This window comes from Harpia harpyja, chromosome 1 (assembly GCF_026419915.1).
Source record: "Harpia harpyja isolate bHarHar1 chromosome 1, bHarHar1 primary haplotype, whole genome shotgun sequence".
NCBI classification, from domain to species: Eukaryota; Metazoa; Chordata; class Aves; order Accipitriformes; family Accipitridae; genus Harpia; species Harpia harpyja.
In genome coordinates this window covers 86,347,337-86,371,965 of record NC_068940.1, presented here as the reverse complement: position 1 = coordinate 86,371,965, position 24,629 = coordinate 86,347,337, and the positions used below count along the sequence as shown (strand labels likewise).

Here is a 24,629-nt window from a genome sequence, read left to right as displayed (position 1 = left end):
TTTTTCTATTTCTTATTCTAACGATGGGTGCAATCCTTGTTTTAAAGAATTTTACAGTTTAAGGAATTGCTGTCTTCCTGAGAGCAAGATGTAGAATAACACCGTGCTGATAAATACGGCACATAGTCTTAATCTACTGTGGATTTATTAAAGTACAGATGGTGTACTTTCTGAGTTCCTAGAATTACCATAGGAAGTATGTGGTCCTCAAGCCATTCGTATATGATTTAAAAAAAACACCTGTTTTTCAGATTTTGGCCAGTGAGGTTGGTTTTGAAACATCTCAACCCTAAGGGAAATGCAGCAGAAATTTCCCTATTTCATCAGGTTTATGAGTTCAAGCCAACAGGACATAACATGGTTTCCACTTCAAGTTCTCATCTAGCTTAAGAGTTTGCAAATTTAGTTGAATGTAGCCTGATATCTGCATTGTTAGGCATGTTATCCGATTTCATTGCAGGAGTTCTAGTGCAGTTCTAAGTATTGAACGAAGACTGTCATCCACTAGGTCAGGTAAATTCCTTTAGTGATAAATGTTGCCTAGCATAATTGTCCTAAGTGATGAGAAATCTAATCTGAGTCTGATGTCTGCACAACTCTGCAATGAATAATGTAGTAGAAGTCTGGACTGCCCCTTGCACACCCCTCTTATCTGAATGCAAAAATCTTTCACTCATGTGAAGCAGAGGCCTCTCTGACAGTGAAACAGAAATTCAGAAATTTAACGTTTACTAAAACGAGTCATTGTTTTGCATGTCTTGTTTTATTTTTGTATCTTTTTGCACCATATAAAGAGCATTGAGTAAATTTTGTGTGGAAAAAGCCACAGAAGAAGCACTTTGGTGATCTGTCTTATGCCTGCATTATATAGATAAAGAATTTGGATTAAAATTTGTGTCTGGCTTTCCCCACAGCTGTGCCATTTTCCCCAATCTTTACATGTGTCATGGAAAGGGAAGGAAAGACTCCTTATTCCTTTTTTCTCCCCTTGATGGCTGTAAAAGTGATTGTCAGGATTTAATGACAAAATAGAACAGGCATTTATTTTGCTCATTCTTTTTTTATCTGACTTCTTCCTTTTTGAATTTTTCAGGTCTTGAAAATGTGTGCATAAAAAGCAATTACGTATTAAAAAATGAGGCAACTTGCTTCAGTTGATCTTAGTGCTATGAATTTAAAAAGACTAAAAGTCTGTTGAGTAAAGCTTGTATTTGGTTGAGAGAATATTTATTCACTGCCCTGCTGATCTCAGGACATAAGTTAATAGGAAGCTGTAAGGACCTTGTAATGATTCTCTGCACACAGCTGAAACCTACTTGTGAAAGAACGTTGGTTCCCCAACAACGCCTGCAAACGCACCTTGCAGCGAGCTGATCAAACCTAACCGCCTGCCCTGACTTGGTCTTCCTGGCAGGCTTCATGTGTTAAAGAAGTTCTCCTCTGTGGCTCAGAAGGGCTGGGGCCGCTTCTCAAATCAGCATCCAGCATCTTGATTTTTAGTTGTAATGGAAGACTTATTTGAAGCAGTAACATGGATGATATCAATAGGTCTTTTTTTAAGGTGCTGTTTATGCAGCTAAGCTGTGCCTGTAGCCATTTCTCTTACTTTAAGCTGCAGCTGCAGAAGAATTATTTGAGCTTACTGAGTTAAAGAAGCAAGAGAGAGGAAACATGATTTAGTGCTAACTAAATTTGTTTGGGAACTGATGTTGGGTTCTTTTGTGAAAGGGCCCACCTGGTTCTTCAGTGTAGACAAAACCATTCAGACCAAGCTGCCACAAACCTGTGTGTGTAAATGTTGCAGGCAGAATATTTGCTGGCACTTACTGTGTAAGATCTGCTGAGGTATTTGCTCTGAACTGTGTGCTCCGAGAGCTGCCCGCGCTCACATTTGTATGTTGCTCCTTGAAAAAGAATTTGGTAAGGAGCTGTATGCAAAATCAGCCAAGGACCTCTCAGTAGGTAGTGCCAGCTGTTACTACTGTCACCGCAGAACTGAAAGGACAGAGGTTTATGTTGTGTTGTCTTGCCATTGCCCTCAACCAGGGGCATGCAGACTGCATACTTCCTTAGGGGCACTAAGTGTATACTGGGAAGAAGTTCCTGATGGTGGAAAGGAGAGAGAGCTGATCTCTGTCCTCTGCAGCCTACATCCTGGGTGAGTTGCTCCTATGCAGTGACTGATTAACTAGAAAATTCATGGGCAATGGAAAGAGAAGGAAAGGCGCTTTGTTCCTTTTCCTCCTGTCATAGCTATGAACATGCCAGTCAGTTCAGTGGCAAAATAAACAAGCATTTATTCTGCTCTTTCTTCTTCAGTCAGTCGTCTTCTCATTTGAATTAAGGTTTTAGTTGTTTAAGAAGAGAAGGCTCAGGGGAGACCTTATCAATATCTGAAGGGAGGGTGCAAAGAGGATGGAGCCAGGATGGAGCCCGGTTCTTCTTAGTGGTGCCCAGTGACAGGACCAGAGGCAATGGGCACAAACTGAAACACAGGAGGTTTTCTCTGAACATCAGGAAACACTTTTTCACTGTGAGGGTGATTGAGCACTTAGATGGTTGTCCAGGGAGGTTGTAGAGTCTTCACCCTTGGAGATATTCAAAAGCCATCTGAACGCAGTCCTGGGCAACTGGCTGTAGGTGGCCCTGCTTGAGCAGGAGGTGGAGCAGATGACCTCCAGAGGTGCCTTCCAACCTCAGCCACTCTGTGATTCCATGACTTGAAATGGCATCTTTTCCAAGTAAGATCTTCAAAATCAGCTTGTCAGAAATCTTGTTGATAAGTGGTCTCCGTGTTTTAACAGGTGAAGGCAATGGAGTTTTGGTCCTTGTTGGTAAAAGGAATGATGGTTCAGAAGCAGAGCGCATTGTGTACAAAGCAGGAAGACCCTTTCTCTTTGAGTGCCTCTGTACAGAGATGGCTCAGTTGTTCTGTGTTTCTAAGAATAGCGTGGGTTCTGTTCACTGCTGCAGCTCACACCCAGGGGTGAATGACACAGCATCTATGTCTTCTGTATTTCCAGTTCTGGTTTGGACAAGTAGGTTGCAGTGTCCAAGTGCTCCAGAAGCAGTGAACCAGTGGAAAGAACCCAAAAGGAACAGGGCAGGGGGGAGAGGGGAAGATATTGAGGAGCAAGGAAAATAAAAATGCTGGAGAAAAAAACCTTCATGGTAAATGACAGTATGCACAGCAGAAGGTTGATGATGGAAGAGGGTGATTGTATGAGATTGAACCTAGAGACAGGGTGACCTGAGGTGAATGGAATAAGACCTTGGTATCTCAGTCATTTACTAATTTACAGCTCAATCTTCTACTGGGACTGCCAGAGCAAGAGGACCACACAGGAGCTTGGTGAAGATAAGACAACAGGAATTAATGATCACTGTCTGGCACTTGCCTTGGTTCCTTTTACAAATATTTATTCTCACTGTGTAAATAAAGAATAAACAAGGGAGGAAGTATTAAGCTCAAGTCAATAAGTTAAGGTCCAAGTAGAAAGATCCATTTCACCTGTGGTGTTTCCTGTACATATTATATTGGCTCTGAATATTGCACTTCATCAACAACTTTAGCAAATCACATTTGCTAAATATTTCACTGGTGAATATTTTAAATATCTTCAAAACTTAATGTTCAAGAGGCTTCCCATTTAATTTCTTTTTTTTAATTACATTTTCTGATTACAGTGTAAAGCAGAAAATAAAATTCAGACTACGAAATAGGATTACTTTAAAGAATCAAATATTTTATAGACACAAGCAGCAAACTCCCCTTTTATACAAGAGCTTCACAATAGAAGTCAATAAGATTTCTTTGGTAATGTTTTCAGCTAAATCAACAGTTATTAATCTTATCGTCATAGCAAAGTAAATGAGACGGCATTGTCAGAATATGTTCTCTCTTTTAAAGTTTGTTGCTTTCTCTCTCCCCCCCCCCGCCCCTAACAGAACAACTGTTAATAAAAATGGAATTTACCAGTTTGAACAGGCTTCAAAATGTAAGGCAATTCAGGACAACATTTTGTCATCATCTATCAAGAAGAAAAGGTAGGTGTTTGCTGTGCTTTCTGCTTTGTTTGTTTTAAATAGAAGGGTAAAAGATTGTCCTCTTTTACATAATTCTCAATTATATTAATGTGGAGCTATACAACAGGAAAATGAAATTGTTCAACCAATGTTTGCCTGCATTTTGTTTTTCACATGAATTAGATTTATTTGAGGTTGGATTTTATTTTTTTTATTTTCACAATATAAGTCAACAAGATTTCTCCTTGCCAGTTAGCAACATTTTATTCCAAGATATTCACAAAAAAGTTGAACAGAATCTCTGAGGTATAATTTCATTCTTGAGTGTCTTTTTCCTGATTGTTGAAAACTCCTGCTATGAGCAACCTCAGTTAATGGATTCTTTTCAGCATATTCACTAGAGTAAGTATGGAAATGTACTAGTATAAAAACTTGCTAATTAATTGCACTCATTATAATAACTAGTTCGCAGGAAACTAATAATTCAATTTTAGATATATTGAAAAAACACCCCAAATTAATTTTGGGTTTCAACTTGCTGTTCTGCCTTTTCCTGACATGGAAAAAGAATCTTTGTTATCAGCCCTGCTCAAATTCCTTGCCACTTTCTAAAGTGAAAATGGGAGAAGCAGCCTGTTGCTTTTGACATGTAACATTTTGCCTATATGGATGCACCAATAAATAAAACATTGTAAATAAGAAAGGCTTCCCATTAGGACCAAGTTCCAGCTTAAAATTATGTGCCATGGTGTCTTTAAAATTGGAAGCTCCCCCCCCCCATTTGTGAAGAGAAGAAATGGAATGAGAAACAAAACTCCACTAAAAATAATTATGTGCCTTTCCCCATTTAAAGGACTGGAGAAGTCAAATTTTTCCTTAACACAGAAACAATGTTAAATCATGATTTTGAAAGGTCTCCTGTCTTTTCTGCCCCCTCCTCGCTTTCTCATTGAGTTTTAAGATCTTTCATCTGTTTTTAAGTCACCATGTTCCCAGCATTCTGTCTTTACTCTTTTAATTCTTTCTTTTTTTTCTCCTCTATAACTTCTTCCCCCACCAATATTCCACCTCATCAGCAACACTATCATTGAAGTTTTACTCTTTTCAAAGGTGGTAGACCACTATGTTACTGATGCGCAGCTAGTGAGAGCTGAAACAGAGACTGGCAAACAGAGGTCAAAGAATACAGTTGACTGAAAAATTGAGTGATTAACACCAAGAGAAGGACAACAAGTCATTGCCTCCAAAATCCAGTTATGGCAACATAAATGCTGTTCTTTATCCTGTGTGTTACGAAGCTGTGCAGGCTGCAGTAACACAGACATGCTTTTCATATCTAGAATGTTTTGGAGCTGAGCTTGTAGGAGAAACTTTAGGAAGTGCGAGACCTTTATTCTGTGGCTAAAGAGAAAGGAGCTGCACCATTTAATGAGACATAAGATGAATTGGGCAGGTAGGAGGAGAAACTGATGCTTGGAACAAAGGAGCAAGGGATTGCTTTATGCCATGAATATTGCAACTCATTGCCCTTCACTGAGAGGAGCTGCAGGGATCTTTGTTGCTTTTTGAAAGTGTGACCCGGAGACATGGTATATAAATGCTTTATATTGCAGTTCTAGGCTTTTGGGGACATTCTGGACACTCTTCCCTCTTAAGTTGGCAGAAAGGGAAAAAAATTACTAGTTTAAAGCTTGTCAAATTATTTGATAGTAAAAAATTCTATGTAAGTGGGATGTAATTATTATAGCAGGTATGTGCTGGTGCTGATAAAGAGTCTGAAATGCTGAGTTTTGCTGGCATTTTTCCATTTTTATTCTAGAGCAAGTCCTATGCACACTCTCCTGAGGGCTTTAAAAACCGATAGTTGTTTTGGTAGTATTAAAGTGTCCAAAGGCAAAAGGGATCATCCTTTTCTCTTGCATTTCCTGCCATTATTTTTCTTTTCATTTGTTTCTTTCTTGAACATAAGCTGCCAGGTAGGAATATCTCCTTTTTTCACTCCTGCTGCCCGATTTTCCTTCTAATTCAAATAGCTTTTTTTCAAGTAGGTGTTTAGTTTTAGCAAGTAACTAGTGGGCCTTCATCTGTCTCTCTGTTCTGACATTTTACCTGTTGTCTCCCTACTATCTCAACACTTCTGTCCTTGCTGTTGTCCTTTAGATATGTGCCAAAAATTAGAAGATACTTATACTTTGTCAATGCCTCAACTGTGCGTAATAATTCCACCTTAGCCACTGCAGTTAATGTAGAAGGTCACTGCGTACCTGACAAGTACTATAGGCAAAAAATGACACCTTCCACGTGTTATTTGTCAGCAAGGCTCATGCAGTATAAGTCAGTTTCCTACAACAGCATGTTATTATAATGGTTGTGGTGCAGGTGGCAGACAAAAACAGGACAAAACATGTTTCATTCACTATTCTCAGCACTGTAATTATTGTCTTGTCCGTGTATTTTTATAGTTAATTTAGCTGAGCTTTTTTATCTTAATAATAAAACCCTTTTAGGATCAGTGAATATGTGCTGTAAGCTCCTGGGTGCCAGTGGAAATATATATATTGTCCCAGCTCTTTAAAACAGAACAGTGGAGAAGAGGACTGTCTGGGTTACAGGAAAGCCATGAAATGATATTCTGATGGCCTTCTGGACTGATTCCATTGGAGGAGTGAGTCCCCAAGGCTTATTTAAACCAGGAAATGCTAAAATAGGCTTTTTGAGAGGAAAACAAAGCTTTCTGGGCTGTAAACCCAGCTGCAGCAAATCCCAGAGCTTCACTTTGAGTCTTTAAAAAAATTAATCTGTGGGAATATTGTCTGTATTCAAGTAGAGTTTGTTTCATGGAAGCCGTGTATCGGTGCAAGCAGATATGGCAGCTGCCTTGCAGAGCTGCCGCAGCCGGGAGCTCCTGTCCCCCAGGACATGCTGCTGGGATGTCTCCACCGCTTGCGGTGCAGTGCCAGCGCTGGCAAAGATGAGTTCTGACAGTCCATAGTGTCTTTGTAAGTCACAAGAGGAGCAAAACTGGATGCATAGGGCAAGCAGAGGTGTTGTTCTAACTTGTAAAGACCTGTAAGTGGTGGTTTTCTGGGTGACCTGGTGAGCTTAGACACCTCTGAGCAAGAGTGATTCCATCCAGTAGACAGCAGTGGAAAGGCAGCAATGTTCTTGCATTGTAATTGGTGTTTTTACCCTAAGTGCAGCTTCTGTTACCTGTATAAGAAGGTCCTCACAGTTTCTGACAGTGAGTGCCCGTGTTTCTCATGGGGCCTCAGAACTAGCATTAATGGATGATGCTTCAATTTTTCTCCTTACCAAATGTTTCCCTGTAACTTGCTAATAATTTGTCAGTCTATGCAATTTCTTTCTGAGCTGATGGTAATTTTTCTTTTCATTTCTGACTCTGATCTTCATCTTTTCAATGTCTTTAGGCTAGAATTTGCTTTTTCTGTATTTTTTCTCCTGGATAAAGATAGCCTAAGTAACTCTTCATGCCCTGTTATCCTGTTAATTTTTGGAGTTTTTTCCATAAGTCCCAGCATCTAAGGGTTATTTATTGTTTAGCCTTAAGGAGTAAAACTAGATGAGTGATTCAACATCAGCATAGGCTGTTTCGGTCCTGTGCTTCTATCCCATCCTCCCTTTACACGCACTCCCTGTCCTGCCCTGTGCTGGTACTGACACTTGTCTGACCCCATGATGAGCCAATTTAGGTAGCAGCTTCAGCAAGGAAGTAGTTCCTTTTTCTCTGGCTGCAGTTCCAAGGCTGCTAATACAACATACCAGCAGGTAGCTGCCAAAATAAGAAGGCCTTGTTCCCAGTTTCTCTGCTTCCATCACTCCTTGCTTATACTGGCTGTGGCATTTGTTGGAATCTTTCCTGATCTAGTTTAACACACTAAAGAAGAAGAAAATGCATATGCTTATTTTTTTCCTTCTGGGTTATTTTTTTGCCATGGCAGTAAATTAAAGTGGCCTATGAAGGCATTTGATAAGTGCAAAAGCTGGGAAAAACAAAGCAGAAGTCAGGTAAGTACCAGCAGTGTCACAAGGGAGAGGACAAATTTGGAGTTGGACTGGAAGGAGGAAGAAGGTACTGCACCAGGTCAGATCAGCTACAGCTGCAATGAAACTACTTTCGCTCTTCTCCCACTTCTGCCCATTCATTCCTGCTCTCTTGAATTGTGCAAGGGCTCAGTAAAATCAGTTTAGTCACAATCATCTAGTTCCTCTAAGAGTTTGCTAAGTCTGGAGAATTAAGATTGTATATGTTGTCACAAGTGCAAACTTGAGCCAAAGACTAGTTCTAATGCAATATTCGTCTTAAAAGTTTCATTTCTTTTTCCACGTGGAAATGGGACATGATTTTACTCAGGGATAGATAAACAAGTTAACTTTAGCAGTTGCAGTACTTTTATGAAGCAAACAAAAAGTGGGATCTGTTTTTTCAAATGTTTACCATAAAGCTATGGTACTAAAAGCATGTTGAATACAGAGAGAGAAAGAAGCTTTTGGCTTGTTGACGTCTGCTGCTGCAAGCTGCCACAGCCTTTTTTATATTCCTTTTTATCAATTCTCATGCTCCATTTAAAAACAAGAGACATTTCTTGCCATCCCAACTCTTATAAAACTGTTCAAAATACACACTTCTAAGTTCCAGCTAAAATAAACTCATGATCATTTGTTTTTGGGCCAATGCTAAGCCATTTTTGCTGAAATAATACAAGGTAGATCTTTTCTGGAGACATGAGTTTGTAGTCATGGCATCCATATAATCTCTTCTTCCCATTCCCCCAGCCCTCCTCATAAGTCAGAGTTAGTGTTTTTTAAAAGCCCATATTAGGATCCAAGCACAAATGGGAGAAGTATTAACATTGAACCTATAAGGGAAGAAATGTCTCCGTTCTTTTGACTTCCATGTTCTGAAGTATTTCACATATGGACAAATTTAAATCTCTTGAAAGGGTTTAAAAGGAGCAGAAAGCTCTTTGGTTACATGTGCCAATGTAACCAAAGTGCTAGTTGATGTAAAACAACAGATTGTTTTATTTAAGAGATAATTTGAAGGAAAACTTACATCTGTAAATATTGGTCTGTGGTCTTAGATGATTGAACTGAGCTTTGGGGACTCTATAAGGTAATTGAAAGAAAAGGCCTAAGAAGTGTAATGTTTCCTCTTGGCTTGCAAGCGTCACATTTCAAAACATTTTTGTAGTTTAAAACACCAAATACAAGAGGTTTTTTGTATTATTTTGGACTTTTGCACTTGAGGTGATTTCTCGTAACTTCAGGGTATTTATGGTCAAATATTTAAGTTTGAAACCAGTGTACTTTTGAAAGTTTCTGAAAAGAAAAGTTCATTAGGACATCACTATTAGGAAGAGATGTTTAATAGGTCATGCTAATTAAATGAGGATAGTACTGTTACAAATTACAAAAATAAAATAGGTCATGGAGTTCTAAAAGCAATCTATTATATATGCACCATGCACATTATTATTAACACATGCATCATTTGAATGTTTTAGGGACTGTTTCTAAATATACATACATATATATTCTAGTGTTTGATGTTGTTGCCTTTTTTAGATATTCAGAAGATTATTATCTTCACATAGTCACAAAACTGCAGAACTGCACCTGGATAAGGAGACCAGAAGAATCTACAAAGTTCAGGTAATTTTCATTGTCTTATTTGGAAAAACTGTTTACCCTCAATTTGTCTAACAAGCCATAAGTTTAAATCTTCCCTTTTGAAAAGATAATTTTGTATTACTTTTAGACTGCATTCATAGCTATACATTTCTATTAATCTTTTGATGCTGGGACTCCTGTTTATTTGAATTCAACTGCGCAAACTGATAAAAGAACTACACAAATGAAGTAATTTCACCTGTATCTACTATAATGAATAGTTAACTAACTTAAGTAGAATGGATTAAAATATTCCTGATGCAAAACCTACAGTATTAAAAAAAAAAAAAATCAGTAATGTGATTTTGTCCATCTGATCTGGCACTCATAAAAGACTGTGTAATGAAGCAGTGTATTTCTTACCCCAAGTCTATTGCTTCTGTTACAGAAGTGCCCAAGGCACTCATTAGGTTTGACGCTGCATGTCATGGCCCCTGAGCGTGTAAGCACGTGATTACATCTGTCCTTGTTCAGGATGGCACATAAGTACATGCTCAGTAGGGACAGTGATCCCTGAAAAGCTTCCACTCTCATTTGGAAATGCATCATGCTGGTTTTAGAGAACAGCTTCACTGTGCCAACCCTATTTTCTCTGGGGGAAAATACTGTCTTGAATTACATTATTACATGGATCAGAATTAAAGATTCTCTCATAATCATTAAAAATAAATAAACTGACATACCTTCCAACTCTTTGGAGTTAACTAGCATTGAAAACTTCATATCTACATGCTCAGCATGATACCCTTGGAAGAAGTAGTTGGGGGGTGGGGAAGGTAAAGCTTTTTGTGCAACATTGCTGTGTTTGCTGTGTATCATAACTGACTAATGGTTTTTCCCAAAGCTGGGGTAGAATACATAGAGTTAAGGTTTAAAAAACTTTCAATTAACTGAGGTAGGCTTTAGCTGTGCACAGAGATACCAGAGCATGATAAGGAGCTGTAGAAGCAGCCCATTCTGTTTCAGAACAGGCAGATGTCTTATACAGAGTCTACAAGAGGTAAAGCTGCTCTCATCTGCTCATCACCCTGCTACATTTAGGCTTTTTGTTTTCCAACCTTATTTTAAAATTCTCTTCCTTCCGAATGGACCAGCCACCACTTATCAGCAATTTGCCCCTTCTTCTGCTGTGCTAAGTATATGAGTCAGTGGCAGAGTAACTGCTCCTTGTTCCAGCTTCATTTGTTGCTTCTGCAATCTCCCTTCTACTGGGCCAGCTTCTTCTACATCTTCTAGGCCTATGGGAATCAAACAAGACACCATCTATCTCATCATATGAGACTGTTGGACTTTAAGTACAAGATTCCGACTGTTCCTCTTGCTGTCTTTGCCTTCCAGCAAGGAGTGTGGGTCATAAGTAGCCGAGGTTTGTTATACAACCAATGATCAGACTGGAAGTATTCAAAAGTGGAAACTGTGGGGTGCACTAAGCCACCTAGAAAATGTGGACTGTATGTACATTGAGGTGAACTTACTAGCTTTAACTTAGCTCAAATACCAAGTGAAAAAAATCCTTTGAAAGCCATGGTTCAGCACAGGCTGGATAAACTCTTGTTACTTAATCGACATTCAAGGGCTGCACTGTTATGGTTTCATTGCTTTTTAATATTCAAACTAGCTAGAGTATTAGCTAGTTCATATGTACACAACCCATGCTGCAATTCTGATGACAGTACTGTCTATTCTTCTGTCCCTATGAAATCTGATCTGCTTTGATATCATCCAAAAATTCTATTGATATGACCAAGGACTGGTACTTTGGTTTAGGGCATGGCAGATGATTATTTTACAAAAGATGTGAGCTTTTGCATAAGTCTTTTCTTTCTTTTTCCATTCTCTCCAACTCCTCTTCTCTCTGTTGTTCTATGGAAATATGATATTAAAATTTTACAGTTGTCCTTGCTCCCAGACCATACTGGAGACTTTCAAGGCTCTTAGCAGTTGGTCAATAGAGGCTTTAAAAAAAAAAGATTAAAAGAAGGGAAAAACAAATTCAGTGTAAAATTTACTGACTAAATCTGCATACAGTCCATGCTTACAACACTCCCAAACTTATTTATCAGACTTAAGCACAAGAGCTTGGAACTAGCTTTGCAAGGACACTCTAGCTGAGAAATGATGCATTGACAGAGCTCTATGGGGACAAAGCTTCTAGAAATGCGGTGAAATAAATGAATTAATAATCCCTTGGCAGTACATCTCTTCCTTTTTCTAACTTTGCCTAGTGTCAGTAATGCATAATAATTGTGTAATACAAATATTATTCAGCTCTAAAAATCTCATTAAGTAGGTAGATAAACACACCCATTTTGCAGAAGAGGAAATTAATCTCAGATGGGCTGTGCAGCAGGAATTGGGTAATACAGCTAGCCACCTTCAGGACGAGAGCTTGAAGCTGCCTGTGTCATATTATTCACCTGCCAGTGCCACCAGAAGTCTGCCTGCTGACTAGACTGCAGAGAAGCTGCTTGACTTCTTTCCCTGTTTGCCCATCTGTTAAATGGGGTGAACACTTAACATGCTTTTCAGGTGTGGTGTCAATTGTATGACATCTCTTTATTATCCTTAAGTTCTGAAGAACAGGCATGCATATTTATAAGGGATTTAATGTCTTATGCTTCAGGGCATAAACTAACCTCTAATTAATAAGGTTCAAAAGTAGCTTCCCATGGGGTAGTGAATTTTTCAGAGAAGCTTTCTTGTGTTTTCCTTTGCAGCTTTTGCTGTTGGCTACCATCATACTGGTAGTGGAGTAAAGGAATATGGGATCTGAGCCAGTAACTCTTATGTTCCTAGAAGACAGCGCTGTGTGCCAATGAGTACACATCAATTCTCTTTGTAAGCTGCACTCCCAGCAGATCCAGTCCAAATAAAAGAATATGAATTAGAAGTGCAATGCAGGAAAGTAATACTTGTCTTTGTATTTGGCAAAAGGGTTACAGCTGACAGCCATGCATGGCACAAACCACAGTATTTTTGCCAACCCATTGTACAAAAAGCAGAATGCAGGATTCCAGGCTGGCCCTCTACTACCTAGCTCAGCTTTGCCATGCAGCTGTGCAAACTGTGTCCATTTGTTGTCAGAGAACTGCCCTTTTCCTTTTCCAGATGGCTTCCTCTAAAGCTGCTCTGCTTTGCAGGCTCCCATGCGCTTGGCTAGATTGCTGTCTGGCAGTGGTCAGAGGTTCTTGACAGCTACGTGATGTTTACCCATGTGTTTCTCAAAATCAAGAAGAATCATGAGGCAAGTACAAGCCATGATGTTCTCTTTAATACCTCCCATATCTACAGTCACTCTTCTCTGGCAGATTTTTGTCCAGCCTCTGTTGGGGAACCAGTCTCCTGGCCCTTCACTTATTTCAGTACCTGTAATGCTGACATCAGCTCTGCGAGATTCAGGCTGCCCTCAGAGGAGCAAGTGCAAGCACTTGGTTCATTACTCTTGCAATCTAGTTAAGATTTGTTGTGCCCCACAGTAGTGTTTATCAGCCATTGCTAAAGAGGTTTTATCTACCTTCACAACAGAAGCTAGCAAAGGGGATGTACCTATACGAGAAGCGGTGTAAACGGCATCCTACTAACAGTGATTTAGGGAAAGTCTTCTCCAATGTTTACTGCTACTGACATATAGTAAACCAAGTTTTTTTTTATTCAGATCTTTCCTTTATGAAATTCAGCTGTGCTTCTCTTGTTCTTTTTTTATTTCTCTTGTTCTTTATGGCTCTACAATCATCTAGCATCTCCACATTATCCCTTTGTTTCTAAGCCCACCTTCACTTTTCAGATTTACATCAGCTCTAACTTGTTTTAGACAAAGCAAGTCCTCAGATTTCTTGGTTATAAGAGAGGATTGGTAGAAACCTGGAAAGGGAGGGGAAGTAATCTCGTAGCTGCCTGGAAGCATCATTCTTAAAGCTCCAGAAAAAAGCTGTGCTGGGTAGCTTCCTCAGCAAAGGCTCTTCTAGCTACAGTCAGTAGAGTCTCAGGTTCCCTAGGTAACCTGAATATTAATTATTATATTAGTATTCTTCAAAGGTTTTCCACTTAAAAGAAATGTTTCATTAGTGCAACAAATTACAGAGCCCAATTGGGTGCAAGCTGTAATTGTTTTTTACACCTCCACATCTCTTTGCTCTACAGACTTTTAAGCTTGATTTATTCTCATTTGGGCTATATACCCATGATGGCAAATAATCTGCAGGTTTTCCAAATAGTTGCAACTCCTGTTTTTGCTGGAAGCTAACAAATAGCTAAAAGAGCCCTCAAAATGACTGGGGGGAGGGGGGGAAGGATATGGAGAAAGGCTGAGCAGATGCTGTGTTTCAGAGAAGCCTCTGAGCATTGTATTTCTGGGCTATCTTGCTGAGCTTGGAGCCTGGCAAAGCAATGCAACAGTTCTTCAGGAGTGGTATCACACTGGAATAGCCCTATGTGAGCTGTAGATACTGGGCCCCCTACCCATGGAAATACCATTCCTGAAAAATCTTATTTGCATCTGATGATGAAGGAAGAAGGAAATTCCTAGCTGTAAAATACAGTTTTAAACCCCCTAACGTTACACTGCAGTTTAGCTGGCACACTGCTCCACCCCACCAAAATATTTTAAACTTTTTTTTAAAAGAAAACATTACTACTTTAAAAAAAAGAACCCTGGGTCTTGAAAAGAATAGTTAAAAGATCAACCCATTTTCCTAGTCCTGTAATTTCCCCTCCTGCTTTTTATTCCACTCGACCTCTATTACCCTTTTCCCATTTTAATATCTCTTCTGAAAAGTGTGTGTTAAAACGTTCCTGCAGATTATAAAATCACACTCCTTCTTGAAGAGATTAATTTGTAGTGTGCTACACTCTAACATATATAACAGTATTGTTTAACACATCTATGTGCTGTAATGAACCACAGTTGAAACACAAATAAAATACCCTGCAAGGTCAATTTATGCTTACGTAAGCTCACACCGCCACATAATCAATAGCTTTCCTAACACTAAACAGGTCAATAATTCCACTGTACTCGCTGAAATCTTCCATTCTGGTATACAAGAAAATACGCAGAACTCTGAGATTACAGTGTGATTTCAGAGTACATTTGCTGCATAGGTTTAATAGCTCATATGTAAAATCAGTAGTATATATTCAGAGACATTTCTATTTCAGAAGAGAAAAAGGCAGGGTGGAGAGATGGTAACTGGTGACAATTTGGAGAAATGGTTGAATCTTTTAATTGCTCTACAGACTATATAGTTTCCTAAAGGTTGGAGGATTCCTACAAGGGGAACCTAATTTTGGATCAGACTGAGTTAATTATGTCTTCATGGCGGACTCTTTAAATAGTCTTTGGTTTGAAAATTTTATTACACTTTTTACATATTCAGCCTTGATTTCAGATTCAACCCTGTTGGCTTTCATAGTCTTAGAATTTATGATGTTACTTCATTTATAGACAGTTCAAGGGCGGTCAGTGTAGCATTCCCCTTCAACATGTTCTGTTTCAGATATCAGATTTAACCACTCTTTTCTAAATGATTGGAATATGTCATAATATGCCTTATTGCACTTGGATGCTATTGACTGGGATTGACAAGAGCCTGGAGAAACCCATATCATTGTCTAGAGCCCCCAGTGCAGTACAATAAGATAATTGCTTGTTCATTATAAAATATTACAGCAGTGGACATAGATAAAAGGTAGTCTCACTCTTTGTAGTTGCACCCTTGAAATTTTGCTCTTATATAGTCGAATTTTTTGTGGGTTCTTCTCTGTACTGTCATGACAGTCTCTTCAATATGAAACCTCAAAGTCTTTGTTGTCCTCACATGTACAATACAGTAGCTCACATGAACTAATGATTACAAATACCCAAGCTAGGTGAACTATTAAAACAAGCTATTAGACAAGCATAGACTTTCTGGTTATTAGTAATCCACAGACTTTTGTTACTTGGAATACTGTGCCCTTTATTCAAATGATATTACAAACTGTGCTGTGAAATACACTTAGCATCAGGCTTACACGAGTAACAGCTTTAGATATTTGCTAGTCTTACTTTGTGTTTGGTTATCTCTTTTATGTGGTGTTTATGTGTATTGGGTAACTGAAGATCCACAAAGAGATATGTCTGTGTCAGCGTTGCTGGTGTGGATAATGTGTAAGTGCTTTATAACAGGACTGGTATGATATTAATTCTGCAAACAAACATTCACTTGTACAGATGTTTGTAAAAGGTGACTTAGAATCAAATGGACTTAGGCTGTTACTGAAAGAAGTTTGGCCAGGTATCTACTAAAAATCTCCAGTTGTTGAAATTCTGCACCTTGCCTAGGCAACCTGTTTCAGTGCTTCCTCATACTGAACTTAAGCGTTCTTTAGTGCAAATTAAGATGATTTTCCTCACTCTCCCCACTGTGGCCTTAGAAGACAGTTGAGTATCTACTATTTAGAACAATGTTTTGCATATTTTGATACTTCTGCAGCGTCCATCCCCATCCACTTTTCCCCTCCTCCCACCTCAATTTAGTCCAATGTATAATGACAGTGAAATATTTCACTGTCCTCAGCAATGAAGAATGCCCTCTGGCCCCAGGTCTACAGGCACTGGCATCACACTGAAGTGTAGTCTACACAAAAGAAATCCAATTAAGTTCACACAGTTTTGTCAGATTCTGCAGGCTCATGTCCCCCTGGGGGTACTGCAACCCCTTGAGGATCACGGTTAACTGTGTGGTCCAGTTAACCACAGTGGTCCAGCTCTAGGCTGCAGCAGACAATTCAGTGGTATACTCTCTTTCCTGTGTCCCAAAGTATGAGGCTGTGTAAAGTTTTGGTGCAGAAGCAAGTGCCTTTTCACACCAGACATATATCTGAATAAAATATTTTTAAATATAACATTTAAATAAAATTACTTTAGCTAAGCATTTGTAATGAAGGAAGGTGTTCTGAATAAGAACCATCCTATTTACTGCAGGAGGATGAATGAAAGGTCTTCTTGGTGCTTGTATCAGTAGTTTGGAGGAGTGGGGAGTTTTTAAACTCTGCAGAAGCTCTTTGCATAAAGACAAATTTCACCCTTATTATAGATTCTTCCCATTCCACACAGCAAAAGTGCCAGCTTTTGGACCAGCTGAGAAACTCTGCTTGCCCTTGACTAACTGTTGACTGCTTTAGCTCTTATGGCTGGTTCAAATGGAGTTGTTAGAATGAAGATGTTGAGACATTTGCAGTCTTTTCAGGATGTGTGCACACTGTGTCTTGTCAGCAGGCACGTGCAGCCTGTACGCAAGTGCTGAACCAGCTAAAATGAATATATTCATATTAGTGCAGAACCAAACTGAGCTAATTAATTTTGCTGCTAGAAGGGATACAATAGTTCAGGCTTAGCTTCTTGGCTACAGAGCTAATACAGGAGCTGCAAAGAGACTACATCAGTTTACTTAGATCCTGCAGGTACTTACTGACTTTCACAAAATATAGTATACTATCCATGTTAAGTGTTTGCATTATGCAGATGGAGTTCAGAAACATGTACAAGCAAGGCAGTAGTCCTCTATTACTGCCCACAGTTCAGTGGGGACTAACTGCATAGAAGTTGGAAACACCATTATTACTTTGGCTTGTCTCAATACTTTGATAACTTGCTTCAGAAACCAAGATTTTCTTAAGTTCTCAGCAGCCACAAACCTGAAGAAATTATCTGGATGCCATGTGGGCTCAGAATTCCATCCCAGCTGACCTCAATACAAAAATGGGCTCAGCATCCTTGGTCCACAAAGGACAAAATTCAGCAACAGCATCTGCTGAGCAACAAAAAACGTTCTCCAGTGCAACAATGACTCTGTGTTGTCTGTGAAGTTTTGTTCATATTAGACAAATGCAGCACACCATTCCGGTTAGGTTATCGATTAAGACTATCATGACTGTACTTATTCCGTTTTATGAGGTATGTATTACCAGTCCTAATGGTGTAGTCTTTTTCAAGGTACTGATTTTGTTCCTTACTTGTTACAAGTGACATTTCCAGATAATGCAATCAACTCCCTTTCTGCTTATCTCGGCACAAGAAATATCTCTGGTTGATGTTACGCCTCAGGATTTAAAAATAGCTCTTAGGTCTCACTCCGCTTCCAGCTGCTTGCAGGAGAAATGTTGGGGAGAGGGCTTCCTCCAAATAAGAAACTGGCAGTAACAACCTGTACTCTAGAGGAGGTACTTTCCAAATCTAGAGCCCTACAAAACTTGGGTACTTTGACTCCAGGTTCCTTCACTCTGGACTTCTAATGCTGTGACTGGATCATAAAAACATTTTGTTCTAGGGCAACCCCCAACTCTAGCAGCTCTGATAACAAGTGGAACTTAAACCTTCTTACCGTAAGCTACATCCATGTTCTTACATGTATCTGAGGTGGATGCTCAGCCTGTAGAGCAACATTCCGTCTTCCAAGAGCTGCCCCCATATCTCAGCATTTTCCCCTGGTCAGAACAGACAATGTGGTTCACTTTCCACCCTTCCAAAGAAAATGCAGAGTTTGGCTTTAAGGTAGTACTGTTTGGTGCTGTTAAGATTCTGACTCTTGTCTCTTATCCCACCATCTAGTTAGGAACTTCTTTGTAAGGTGGGTTTAAACAATTTCTCTCTCTCCAGGTGGCATGATACATGAGTTAAAATGTTGTCTTGGCTTTGCGACACCTTATGTATAGCACTTGTTAAAAGAATTGGCTTGTACGGTACATGTCTTAATCTCATGAAGTACATGCTCTTTAGAGTGTCATTACCTCATGACAGAGACCACATATGACATTAATACTATGATGACAATTGAACTGCCCAGTCTCTACCCCTTCCTCGTTGTTTGCTGTCAGTTGTAGAGGTACCATGTGTTACAGCTTGTATAAAATCCTATATGAACAAATCACTAAATATATTGCCAGTGGGTATTGCTGTCTGCAGGTTACATGCATTCCCGCTGGAGCTCTGTACATGGATGCTTGGGCACAGTGGGATTCTGTGTCATGATTTGATCTAAGTAAGAGGTTTCTATTGTTACCTCCAAATTTTTAGCACATATGCTCTTAGGTAACATAAGAATATATATCATTAATCAATATGTATTCTCTTGTTCTCACTGCGTTTCTGAACTAGCCTGGCTCTGTTCTACTTCCTCAGTGGATCCATAATATTAATTTAAACTATTACTTTCTTATTAATTCTGATACCTGTTTTTCTTCCAGACTGTTTCTGCTTTTATTGAAGCACTCATTCTTGTGGAATGAGTAATAAAAAGCAAAAATGCTTTTTACGTCACCTGTATTAATGAATGTTATCTATCATCAGTTTGCTTTTTCAGGTGCTGGTAGCCATCACACACAAAACAGCTGTTTTACTAAAGCTGGGCAAGAATATTCTGACATTGTTCCTTCTCCTCTGAACGTCCTGTCGTTGACAGAGATAAAGTTTAGGCCTGCTTCACTGCACTTTAAGAAAAAATTCAAGGAAATCAAAATTACGGGTTTTGTGATTCCTTATCTCCATGTGATTGGCAGGGAGCAGTGAGGGACTGCTGCTCCCTAAGGGACAGGGAGTGGGGTCCAAGCACAATAACCTGGCCAGCAGAGCAGGCCCCAGCCAGGAGTGGGGCAGCCCTAGTCCCGGGCATTGGGCACCTCCCTGGGGATGGGATAGGCACAGCTGGAGACCAGCCCTGCTGCAGTGTTGCTGGGGCAGGGACTGACAGCTCTGTGGGGCTGAAATGGGGTCCTGGGCTATGGGCAGGACGGAGGTGGCCCCGGGGGGCTGGGCAGGGGTACTGAGGCTTGGTGGTGCCCTCAGGGCCTGACGTTGTATCTGAATCCTCTTATTACTGCAGTCCATATTAAGGTTAGAAAGAGCTGGTTATAGGAAAAAGCGTACAAGAAAGAAAAGCAAGTGGACTCTAGTAAAGAGTGGTTCAGTAACATCCAGTGTTCCCAGACTTAAATCGTCTGAGTCTCCTGCCTCATTGTTCCATTAGTATTTTTCCATATGTTTAAAATAGGACACTATATGCCCAGAGCAATTGTTTTTACCACGTGTGCACCTCCTGACCCACAAGAGCATAGTCTCAGTTCCATCCCCACCCTTGTACCTAGTGGTTTTCATTGATCACAGACCGCGCCCCCCCCCCCCCCCCCCGCCCCTTAAGGCTTCAAGCAAGGCAGTGGGAATCACTGTGTTCAGGGAGTAGAGCTGAATATGGCTTGTGGAAATCTGAACCTGACTGTTTCCTCCCTCAGGAGTAATATTTCCCATTAATATTTCCTGGTAACTCTCCTAATAAGATTATTTCAGATCTGTGCCATCCCAGCACTCAGTCATTCCCAGTGTTCCTCACACATCTGGAAGCTTTGTCTTTGAGGAGTTTCAGAGCTCAGTATTCAAAAGAGGTTAATATATACCAGTAAGCCATCTGACAATTGAAATGGTACTCTTTCCTTTGGTATTTTATGTATGAATCAAACAAACTTTCCCAACCTCCCCCCCCCCTGCCTTTTTGACCATTATTTCAAGAGAAGTGAGAAGTGTTCATTCTCTTCCCTGTCTTCCAGGAAACATAATCCTTGGGTTCTTCCATGTACTAGACTGCCTCATCTCCATCAGAAATAAAATTATATTATTATTAGAATATTTGCTCTGTGTACATTGTTGATAAAGTCGAATGAAGCAACTTCTCTTACATGTGTCTTACCCTATTAAAGTCAGCTTACTTTCAGCCAGAATTTGGCCTGTATTGTTTTAACTAGTTCCAATGGTTTGGTTTACCTCTCTCACTGAAAAAGTATGAAAAAAACCTTTTCTGTTCCTCTGGCTTTAACTGTAAATACTTTTTTTCTTCACAATTTCCCTGCAGTGTTAGGACAGGAATTACTATCTTTTCCCTGCTGTGTTATCTTCTTCAAAATTCCAGGCAATTCTGTTATCAATGAATTTTCTTCTCTAAATGGTTAGTAGTTCTCTTAGTATCTCACCTAATCAGATAGCTATGTCCTAACGATTGATAGATAATGTCTGGCCATGAATATTTCAGCCTTACAGTCTGAAAATGGGATCCAGTGGCAGCAGAGAGAACATTGTTCCCTAAAGCAAAATGAATTACAGTGTTTCGGGTCTGATTTTAAATGGTCTGATGAGGCTCTTCATTGCATTTCACTGTTAATAATATAGGGTGTTTGCACACATAATATTTTTAGAAGTTTGGAGGTAACAGCAATTGTAAGATGGGCAACAGCCTTCACTCCTACATAAAGTTTGAGTGAATCCCTTGCACTCTTATCTATTTAAGGTCTTCTGCTAGGTATTTCAGGGAGCAGCTAGGCTATCTGTCTCTACCACAAAGATACCCGTCTTTATTTGTAAGTTGTGATGTAATTTATTTAACATCTGTGATACTGTGCACAGGAAGACTGTGCTGAACAGTTGCAGAAATGAGTTATTAATTAATTGGCTTGTAATCATCTAGCTGTTCACTAAGTACTATAGCCAGTACTTCCCATCACCATTCCGTTCACCTCCTTGGTTCTTTCTTTCTTCAGCCTTTTAGTTTCTTACAATCACTCGTGCTACGTTGATTGAAATCACATTGTTAATTCTTTGGGGACTGAAGTCTCTCAGTGTTTCTATAATAATCTTAGCAACTAATAATAAGGAGAAGACTGATTACAACTTTTTCTGGATGGAAAAGGGAGACCAAGAGAAGAAAACAGGGTAAGAAAAGGAGTTCTCGGTCTGATTAGTTTCTGAACATTTGCTGTGAAAATGGACTTGCTCTGCAAAGCAAGTCAAGAGAAATGATATTATAGAGGGTTCATATAGCCTTTTGTTGCTTAGTTAATTAGAACTGGTTTTCATTCATCTAGTTCTCTACCACTGCTTTTCTACTTATTTGCCTGTCTTTGAGCAGGTTTTGTTTGGGTTTTTTGCAGGTCAGAATTAGCTTCCTGCTGTGATGCAGTTCACAATTTTATTGCTTCTCAAAACAACAGCCCACTGGGAAGTAACATGAGTTACGAAGTGGACAGTAAAAAGACCATCCTCATTACAGAGGACATTTTTAAGATGCTGCCTGTGGTAAGAACCATATCGTTACCTGTTATTATAATTGCAGTATCATATATATTTTGGGTTAGTCATAGAGCTGCTTTGTTTGATTCCTCTGGAAGAAACCCTTCACCCTCTGTATGCACTTCTTCATCCACCTTGTAAGACCTTTTTTTTAGCCTTCCTCTGCAGTGGTGGAGGCATGGACAGGGTATCATAGATCAGTTTGTAGGTAGAGTTGCTACAGAACACAAGTTGCAGCCTGGCTTTGCAGCCAGCTGAATTCAGGAGTGAATACTCTGAGAACGTTTGCCTTGCTTTTCCCATTCCCATTTTCAGAGGCATTTCAGTCTGAACAGCATTTCATGTTCCTTCGTATTCCCATGCCATTTCTGGTGCAGGCTTGGGCATATAACTTATGAAAGCTATTTTGGTGGTAAACCTGATATAGAGTGGAGTAGGAATAGAATGGAATAGAATATTTCAGTTGGAAGGGACCTACAATTATCATCTAGTCCAACTGACTGACCAATTCAGAGCTGACCAAGTTAAAGCATGTTATTAAAGGGATTGTCCAAATGCCTCTTAAACACTGACAGGCTTGGGGCATTGACCACCTCTCTAGGAAGCCTGTTCCAGTGTTTGACCACCCTGCCAGTAAAGAAATGCTTCCTAATGTCCAGTCTAAACCTCCCCTGGTGCAGCTTTGAACCATTCCCATGCATCCTATCACTGGATACCAGCAAGAAGGGATCAGCACCTCCCTCTCCACTTCCCCTCCTCAGGAAGCTGTAGAGAGTAATGAGGCTGCTCCTCAGCCTCCTTTTCTCCAAACTAGACAAGCCTGAAGTCCGTATGCACTCCTCACAGGGCATTCTTTCCAGCCGTTTCACCAGTTTTGTTGCCCACTGGGTTGGGGCCTTTGCAGCCAGAAACACAGGTTGAGCAAAGGAATCAGATTTTGTAGCTCAGGACTTAAAATAGACATAGAAGCTCTGGAGACCAGACAAAGAGGGGCACAGAAGTGTACTTAATTTCTCGAAAATAAGAGCACATGGGAGCCCTCTTACCCATCTCTGGCATTCTTGATTTGTGAGATCCCAGCCACCATGAGTCTTGTCCTTTCTAATGCTGCTGTGAATCACTAAAAACTTCATTGCAATAGAGGTTACAGTGGTTCCAAATTTAAACCGAATGAAAGCAAAAAGTAGTATATTTTATGTGCACATATACTTGCTAAGTTAGCCAGAGTTGTCTGGCTTTTGTGTTCTCCTACTGTCTTTTCAGAATTGAACAAAATATTTGAACATGTTGTTTTGTAATGTATTGCCAGGCAACGTGATGTCTGCCACTTTCCCCACACTTTTTGCCTTGTTCATAACAGGGTCCCTTCCTGCTTCTCTTTGGGCAAGCTGATGAGAGAAGGAGGAAGGATAACGCTTTGTGTAAGCAAGTTTCGACTCAGTTTTACTAGTGGGTTCAGTTTCTGCAGTCAAAGTAGCCCAGCTGTTGGCCTCTCTGTTGAATGTCAGTGCTCCCACAGCAGGAGAGGGTGAATGAGATGTATGAGATGTTTCTGAGACCCTGGGATTACAGCCAACTATATTAATGTCAACTGAAATAGCCAACAATTTACATTAATTTGCTAGGCTGTGATCTGTGCTGGTTCACAAGTGGATGCACTTAGCTCCCATTCAGCTTTGCCACTGCAAGACAGCAACCTCTAACAAGAAGAGGAGCACAGAGGGTGAACAGCCAGAAACAGTAACCTCTTCAGTGAGTCGTCACATTCACCGTGAGTTAAGCCAGGGCACTTGATTATCCTTTACAATATCTTCACCTAAATTCATTATTTTACATCAAATGTAATTGTGCGATGACAAAGTAATGAGCATTTCCAAAGTTACCTTCTATTAGCTGACAAAGTCAATGACTATGTGACAACCCCGAGTCTGTTACAGTGCAAAGGAAACTGGGTAAATTTAAATTATCTTCAGTACAAGTTAGTTCCTTAGCTTGTCAAGGATTCAGTCCACTACTAGGTAATTTTTGTGTTAAGTGTATTTAAAAGATATTCATCCAGTTTTAACAATCCAGTGTTATTCCCTCAAAGTACTGATGACAGAAGTAGCAGCTCTCAGTCTGTTGGTGCCTATTTTTGGCTTTTGGCTGTCCAGGCCTGGCAACCCTGTCTGCTAAATGGTGAATGCTTTCACTGGGATTTACCGGATTAAACCTGCAAGGTCAAATGACTAAAGATGTGAAGAAACAATCAAAAGATTTATAAGGCATTGGCTGCATCTTTTTATTTGTTTGCAGTCCTCTCCTCTTTCAGTCTATCCCTTCAAGACCTGTGCTGTGGTTGGAAATGGAGGCATTCTGAAAAATTCCAGTTGTGGAGCTGAAATCGATCATTCTGACTTTGTGTTTAGGTAAGAGCTGCTTCGCCTTACCGAAAACTTGGCAGGCTTGGAAGCATGCCAATGCCAGTTTGTAGCAATGAGGAAGGATCTTGACAATTCTTTATTTCTGCCTCTCTAAGGATACTCTTTCTGCTTTGTAGATTTCAGAACACTACTTCCTAAGTACAGAGGACTATATGGATACATGTATGATCTATGATTGCAAAGATACCTTGCCAGTGATGTGAAACATGATTATCTGAGAACCTGAAATTTCTGTTCATTTAAGATCCTTTAGGAGAGGGAACTTTTTTTTTCTTTTCTTTTTTTTTTAATCAGAAGAGAATAAAGAAAACCCTGAAATTGAAATAAGAAAGACTGGTATTAAATGTCACATGTTTACCTTTACCTCTGGTTTAACAAAGGATTTACTTAGCCTTAGG

General features: G+C 39.8%; 1 protein-coding gene across 3 annotated transcripts in view; it reads left to right on the top strand.

The window, feature by feature from the left end:
* Positions 1 to 24,629, top strand: part of ST8SIA6 (ST8 alpha-N-acetyl-neuraminide alpha-2,8-sialyltransferase 6) — a 48,456-nt gene that overhangs the window by 6,275 nt on the left and 17,552 nt on the right. For 2 of the 3 annotated variants that reach the window (XM_052803522.1, XM_052803511.1), the window contains exons 3-6: positions 3,949 to 4,047; positions 9,613 to 9,699; positions 21,670 to 21,814; positions 24,104 to 24,216. In XM_052803522.1, coding sequence (XP_052659482.1) covers positions 3,949 to 4,047; positions 9,613 to 9,699; positions 21,670 to 21,814; positions 24,104 to 24,216 — 444 coding nt within the window. The remainder of the gene's footprint in view (positions 1 to 3,948; positions 4,048 to 9,612; positions 9,700 to 21,669; positions 21,815 to 24,103; positions 24,217 to 24,629) is intronic. The other variant, XM_052803532.1, reaches the window with a different exon arrangement.